General features: G+C 42.8%; 1 protein-coding gene across 1 annotated transcript; it reads left to right on the top strand.

The window, feature by feature from the left end:
* The first annotated feature begins 4532 nt into the window (after positions 1-4532).
* On the top strand, positions 4533-5750 carry SF3B5 (splicing factor 3b subunit 5). Its single transcript, XM_066315619.1, has one exon. The coding sequence runs from the start codon at positions 4637-4639 to the stop codon at positions 4895-4897; it is 261 nt and encodes an 86-aa protein (XP_066171716.1). The 5' UTR covers positions 4533-4636; the 3' UTR covers positions 4898-5750.
* The last annotated feature ends 1188 nt before the right edge of the window (positions 5751-6938 follow it).

Genomic DNA, 6938 nt, shown 5'->3' with positions numbered 1-6938 from the left:
ATTACTGGCTCTATTTTTAGCCTGAAGAGGTAACTAATCACATTAGTGGACAGGCTTTTATTTTCAAAGTGAGAAAAGAACTTTCCTCTAAACAGCAAGTGGGAGCTGCCTCTACCAGGCCTCCGTTGTGCTCCATCTCCCTCCACACCACATTCCTCAGATCACCACATTATTTCAGTGTCTCGTCTGTAAGCGCTGTGCTAGTGACCCCTACTGCCTCTCTGCTTTTAGGGTGTTCCTGCTCCTTGCTAGGAAATTCTCAGTGGCACCTAACCTAAGCTAATTCAGTTGTGCTGAGCACCTAAGGCACACAGCTATTATCCAACCCCATACAGAAGGTGTAGAGCATCACAGTGATGTTCTCAAACAACTGATGGGGTGTGAAGCTACAAGGCACAGTCTCTGTGATCCCTAAGCTGCTCCTAGGCAAGACACCATTAGTGCAGGTCACAGGTCTCCTCAGTTTGACTCCAGCAGCGATTTTCCCCAGCTGCAGTCTGATTCAAGATCATATGATCGATTATGTTGATACAGAGCAGCACAAAGTGTATGCCTTCAATGGTAGGATACACAGTATTCCTTCTTTCACGATTTTTTTTTTTTTTTTACTCCACATTCTTCCAATCTATAGCTTTGGCAGAGAATCAGCCATACAATCCTAAAACAGCCTTCAGATGTCGGAGTATTTATGCACTATAAAATCAAAGAAGTAACAAAACACAGTTTCTAATAGTGGAAAAAAGTTTGAAACTTAGCCAGGCTTGCAAGGCCTGTGTTTCCTCTGTCCCGGAAGCAGCCCAAAGGCTGCAGGTGGCTGCAGCGTGAAGGCATATTCTCACCCTGTAGCAACATCATGGTTCTGACTACAAGGCAAAGAAAGAAATCAGAGGAGTTTACATAAAACCAGGTGGGAAAAGAGGCTTGTTTGTGAAAAATGGTTTTTACAGGATCTTTGAGAAAAGCAAAATAATTGTCTTCCACCTCCTACAGGGCCAAAATAAGGGCTTTCTGAGGCTGATAATGTTCACAGGCTATAACAACATTTAAGAAACTACATCACAGTTCATGTGATAGCATGGAGGGGAAAAAAAAGCCCAAAATATACAATTAGAAAACGTAACTTTTCCAGCCTAAAATTACTAAGTGGTAGTGTGACCTCTGCAAATAATGATCTAAGAACTCCATTTTAGCAGAAGCAACATATTTTTAAGGAAATATATTCTTTAAAAAAAATCACATGCCACACAGACATGGGTTTTTATTGTTATTTAATTTCCAGCACTATTCTTGCCAGGCTAATGAAATATCTTTTTTTTCCCCTCACTGTATTTGTAGGATACATCAGTAAAGTGAAGAACAGAGGAATTTCTGGGGGGGGGGGGGGGGTGGGGGGGGGGGGGGGGGGAATGGAAGGAAAAAAAAAAGAGGGGGAAAAAAAAAAGCATGCCTCCCCATTTTATCATCTTTCTGGGGATGTGTTGGATTTATCTATTATGCTCATCACATCCTCTTGTTTGCAGGGTATTTATGTCTCCACACTTCCACCCAAAGAGTCAGTAGAAAATTCAGAAATTTGGTTCTCTCTCGCACTGGGCAGTCACTGCCACTGTCTTTCTTGGTCCAGTAGCCCCTTCTACCCTTTCTACTTTTCAGAGAAGCAACGAACAATTCCGTTTGGGTGGAAGAAGAATTTTTGCACGTCCAACCCTGACACCCAGTGGCCTCCACAGCTCCTTACATCCTCCCGGTGTCTCCACCTTTTGAAATTCGGCTTGAAGGGATACGATGTTACTCTCCACATAGATAATTTCAGCATTTAAATCAACCCATTTGTGTGATTTCCATAAGTAAGCATCCATTATTGTATATTCTGATGTTATTTAATGGCATTCAGTACAAAAACCTTGACAATATCCCAAAATGCTACTTTTTCAGGAATCTTAGTCATACAGGCATGTTACCACTGAGCAACAATTCTCTCTATATATATCTGCACCCCCTTTCCCCCACTCATCTAGTATTCCTAAACTTGAAATGAAAGTGCCCTAGTGCAGGCATTCATTTTGTACAAATGGACCTAACAAGAAAAAGAATGCCCAACAAGAGATTTCATTTTTGTGTAGAACAAGAAATTAAGAGAAAGTGAATATAATTGAATATAATTCTTGAAAGCTAGCAGATGAAACTTTTTAGAGTGAAATTAAAGTTAAATGATTACTTGTAAATAATTGTTGTTTGCCTCTCAGCTGGAAATTTTACTACCTATTTTTTCTGCCTTGAATTGGTAAGCTTGTCTGGCAGTCTCAGTGGTTTTTGATCAAAGCCAATATAGAGTGAAGCTTTGGTGTGTTTCCCCAGAACTCTGAATGCCTGAATGCAGCATTTTTATCTGGCTCACTAACAAACTTTCTGAAAAAGTCAGATTTACACTTCCCATTTGGGTTTGGGATTTTTTGTTTGTTTGGGTTTGTTTGTTTTTCGTTGGTTGCGATTTTATTGTTGTTGTTTCATTGTTTTGGTTGGTTGGGATTTTTCGTTATTTGTTTTGGTTTTGGTTTTGTTTTCAGTTTGGTGTTGTGTTTTTGGTCTTAATGAGAACTCCTACACTGTTTAATTCAATGCAGTTATTTCTCCTAAAAACTGCAACATCTGCAAGTGATGGATAAGATTATGGGAATCTTTTCTGCTCCAAAGACTGAGTATTTTATTCAATACATCTCCTGGTTTAGAGTTTTCAAGAGGCTAACTTCAAAACAACTCTGAGAGCAGCCCTATGTGTCACTGTGTTGGCATGGAACATCTGTTAAAAGCTAGCATTCTTCTTGCCATCCCACTCTTTAAAAAGATGTCATTAAAAAAAAAATGAAAGCTCCCCCTTGTTGAGAATATGTCCTTTTTTGTGTTTCTGTATGCCAGCATACACAGAAACTCCTAAAATGTCATGTTTGTTTATTTTTCCTCTGCTGGTCTCTCTGAAAGCAACCACAGAACGCAACTGCTGTATCCAGCTGTGTAATCTGCTTCCAGCTAAGTAAGCCTTGGTAGCAACGACTCAACAGAGCCTCATAAAAATAACAAAAATAAAAAATCATAGTCCTCATTTAGCTCTTTGCACTGAAGGGTAAGGACACTTCAGAACATTTTTGCACTGCTTTATATGGCCTTGGTTTTATAAGACACTTTTAAACAAGGGGCATAGAATCATCTGGCTTTTCACACAACATTTCTGTGGATTTCTTTTTGACTACAGGGCATTTACAAGGACAGGAAGAAATAGCTCAGCATCCTATTGAAAAATTTCTGGCAATGTGTCTTTCCTTTTTTAAAACAAATAATTAAAAACACTACTAGCATATGAAAGCATGAATCATTTCATGCATTTTAAACTTCACATTATGTAAGCTCTTGAACAGAGCTGGAAAAAACTTCTGTTTTTGTGGATGAAAAAATTTCTTTCAAGCTTCACTTTGACCAAAAGAACAGGCAACACAAGTTACATTTTCAGTGGGTTTTATATCTGCTTGTGAGTTTAACATTCAGCTAAAATACTAGCTGCTCTGAATAAATAAATAAATAAATAAATAAATAAATAAATAATTAAAAATTTCAACATTCATATTTAATTTTGACTTAAATCCCCTGACCCTGCTCAGCTGCACAGCTGCCTAGGTAGAGTAACTCAGAGCTCTCATACAGGACCTTCCTCGACTGTATGCAGCAGAAGTAACATCACCAAGCTTCTTATTTTGGGAGGACCTGCAAATGCCGTGACCTCTTCAGCCCTTCTCTACGTGGACTTGGTGAGAGTGACTACAGAAGGCGCTGTATTGCTCTCTTACCAAGCAAAGGGCTAACGAAAAGGGGTGTTATGCTGCCCTTGGCACCTCCCGGACTTTCTGTGATAGTTTTTTCCTTTTCCAGAGCCAGGCTTCCCCACGCCGTTTATTTGGGAAGCAACACTGAGCTGTGGTTTATAAAGAGCCAGTGTCAGGAGCTGGGATTAAGCTGTGCCCTGAAGCGTGAGCCTCGGGGCTTTGCTTTCCTGTTTTCTGACACCTCCTGGCAGGAGAGACTTTTTGATGTTGTTCCCCATTTCGTAGCCAGATTTGACAGCGCAAGCCCCTTGGATTCCAGGTGAATTGCTCAGTATCAAAGCCGTATCTTTGTTTTACAAATTGACGGGAGGCTGGAGGCTTTACATCGAGGCTCGGCTGAGCATCTGCCTCAGTCTGAGGCGCAGCCCGGACCCGTGCCAAGAACGCGAAATCTGGTCTGGGGCCAGCCCTCAGCCCTCACGTAGGCGCTTTAAAATGACCCTGTGTTACAGATGCCGGCCCGGCCTTGTCACTACCAACGTGCCTTACTATGGATTACCCAACTGACGTGATCGGGCCGGGAGTAAACTATTTTATTACGATATCAATATTTAGTTATGCCAGAGCCCGCGCCCGCGGGCGGGGTGGAGAGAAGACTACAGCTCCCGGCAGGCCCTGCCCGGCGCGCTCCCGTCGGGCACTGCGGCAGGAAAAGCGGCGGGAAGCGCTGCGGCGCCCGCCGGAAAAGGTCCCGGCGTCGAGAGCCGTCCGCCCGCCCGCCATCCCGCCATCCCGCGCTCCGCCCGCCATCCCGCCGCGCCATGACGGACCGCTACACCATCCACAGCCAGCTGGAGCATCTGCAGTCTAAGTACATCGGCACGGGGCACGCCGACACCACCAAGTGGGAGTGGCTGGTGAACCAGCACCGCGACTCGTACTGCTCCTACATGGGCCACTTCGACCTGCTCAACTACTTCGCCATCGCCGAGAACGAGAGCAAGGCGCGCGTCCGCTTCAACCTGATGGAGAAGATGCTGCAGCCCTGCGGGCCGCCCGCCGACAAGCCCGACGAGTCCTGACCCTCCGTCCTCCTGGGCCCGGCCCTCTCTCCTGTATGGTTCCCGCCAAGGACTGACCGGGAGAAGCGAGAATGCCTGCTTCTGGACTCTGACTGTGCAGTCGTTCGACTTTTTTCAAGTGGATATAATAAACCTTCCTGGGCATTCCTGATGTTTGGTAGTTTTTAGTACGAGGGTTTTGTTCCCAGAGGAGTGCTGGTACTGGGTATTGAGCGTTTCAATGGAGCCATCCGAGGTGAAAGTCTCGGATATCCCAGACAGCGTTTTCCCGACCGGGCGGATTGATGCTTGCTTACAGAACTCAGTTTTGGGGGGAGAGGGGGGAAGTTTGTTGGTACTCAAAGGGTTTGATTTCTTGGTAGCAATATTATGTGGGGTGGTTTGTGGTATAGCATAAGTCAGTCCCTGTAGTACTTAGAAATTCCAAAATGGCTTTTCTTTAAACACTGTTTTCTTGCTTCATTTTCCTCTTTCCCGTGCCTTTGAGGTTTTCAAACCTCGATTCTTTCTGATAAAAATTAACCACTCTTTTTTCCTCGTATACTTTCTAGTAACCTAGCATTCAAGTTTTTTCTACCTTACATCAAACAAAGACATTAATATTGGGTTGGGCCTTGTTAATTTGGATTAAGAATATAAGGGTTACTCACTACTACTTAGAAGTAAATGCTTCGAGGTGACATAGTCTTAGGTCAGATTGCATACTGTACAGATGTTGATTCTGATTTGTCACTTAAAATAGGCTTTCTGTTTACTTACGGTAAAAATAAATTTTGAGTTGTAAAAGATGGAAAGACCTCAGATCAAAACTGTGAGATGTGTTGCTTGGGGAAATAAAATTTGTCATTTCTGACATGTTTGTTTGTATTAACGGTGGAGGGGGAAGTCCAGCGTTTTGTGGTCCTATTAAGACACTACGCAAGCTTATCAATGACTACTTTCTGAAATCGGCGATCTCAAGTCAGTACATCCATCTTCTGAAGAATTCAGAGATGGCATTTTTCAGACTTTGTTGTGCATAGTAAGATAAGGGCGTGGATGAAGTGGTCAGAAAGACATTTTGCCTGAAAATTTTGTGGGGAACTACTTCACTTCACAATAAATAAGGGGAATATGTAGAAAATTAGTTTTCAGATTGCCTGCAAGCAGGTGAAGGTAATTTGAAGAGCATCTGTTTCTCACATACTGGGGAACAGGGCTGAAAATGTGTAGTAAGTTGAGTTCAGGCACTTAGGAGTAGGTATGCAAGGCAGTCTTGCTTTGAATTGGGCAAAATTTGCAGCTAAATAAACCAAGTTTCCTGTTCAGTTTAACAGTTCCTGCTAAAAGTCTGCTCTAGTACCAAGTCTTAGAACTTGCCTTGCATGAGGTGTTTCCTCTGCTGGCAGCCAGCAGGCAGTGTGTGCAACAGAGGGTGGCAGAGGGGCTTGAGCCTTAGTGCTGGTCCTTGGCAGCTGGAAAAACTGGACTGAGAATAACAGGTGCTTTTGTAATGGTTTGTGAGCTGAACTTGCAACCTTTTGTGAAGTCTTGAATCTCCTACAATAAGGACAAACAGAAACCATGCAATTTAATCACTCCTGCATTAAAGCTATTTCACAAGAGATTTATCTTAGGATAAGCTACCAATAGGCTCTATCTGTGGATGTTCTCAGTACATTTTAAAATGTGAGCAACAAATATGTGACACATAAGTAAAGATCAATGCTCCTTTGAAGGTCAGCTCTTCACTATAAAGGCCAAACAGCCCTCAGGGACAAGTCAAGATTCACATGGTGAATGAACTTGCTGGTCCTTCTGGGTATACTTGCTTGGATCCCAGTTAGGCACATATCCCTGTTTTAGCATGGTTGGAAGATGTTTTTAGTGTGTCTGTACTGAGTAATGATTATGAAACATTATAAACTTCCTTAAGAAATCCAAAGGGGAGCTATAATTCCTAGGAATTCTAGATAAATGAGAAGTGAATTGGGAGACACTGAGGAGTTTGGTTTTGGACTATGGTATTTTTCCTAAATCCCAAATCATTTTAAAAACCAAC

This window comes from Sylvia atricapilla, chromosome 3 (assembly GCF_009819655.1).
Source record: "Sylvia atricapilla isolate bSylAtr1 chromosome 3, bSylAtr1.pri, whole genome shotgun sequence".
NCBI classification, from domain to species: domain Eukaryota; kingdom Metazoa; phylum Chordata; class Aves; order Passeriformes; family Sylviidae; genus Sylvia; species Sylvia atricapilla.
The sequence above is the reverse complement of the archived record's forward strand: the minus strand, read 5'-3'. Positions and strand labels throughout refer to the sequence as shown.

What these genes read in the sequence shown, in the direction of transcription:
- SF3B5 (XM_066315619.1), top strand. Translation starts at nt 4,637, where the DNA reads ATGACGGACCGCTACACCATCCACAGCCAGCTGGAGCATCTGCAGTCT.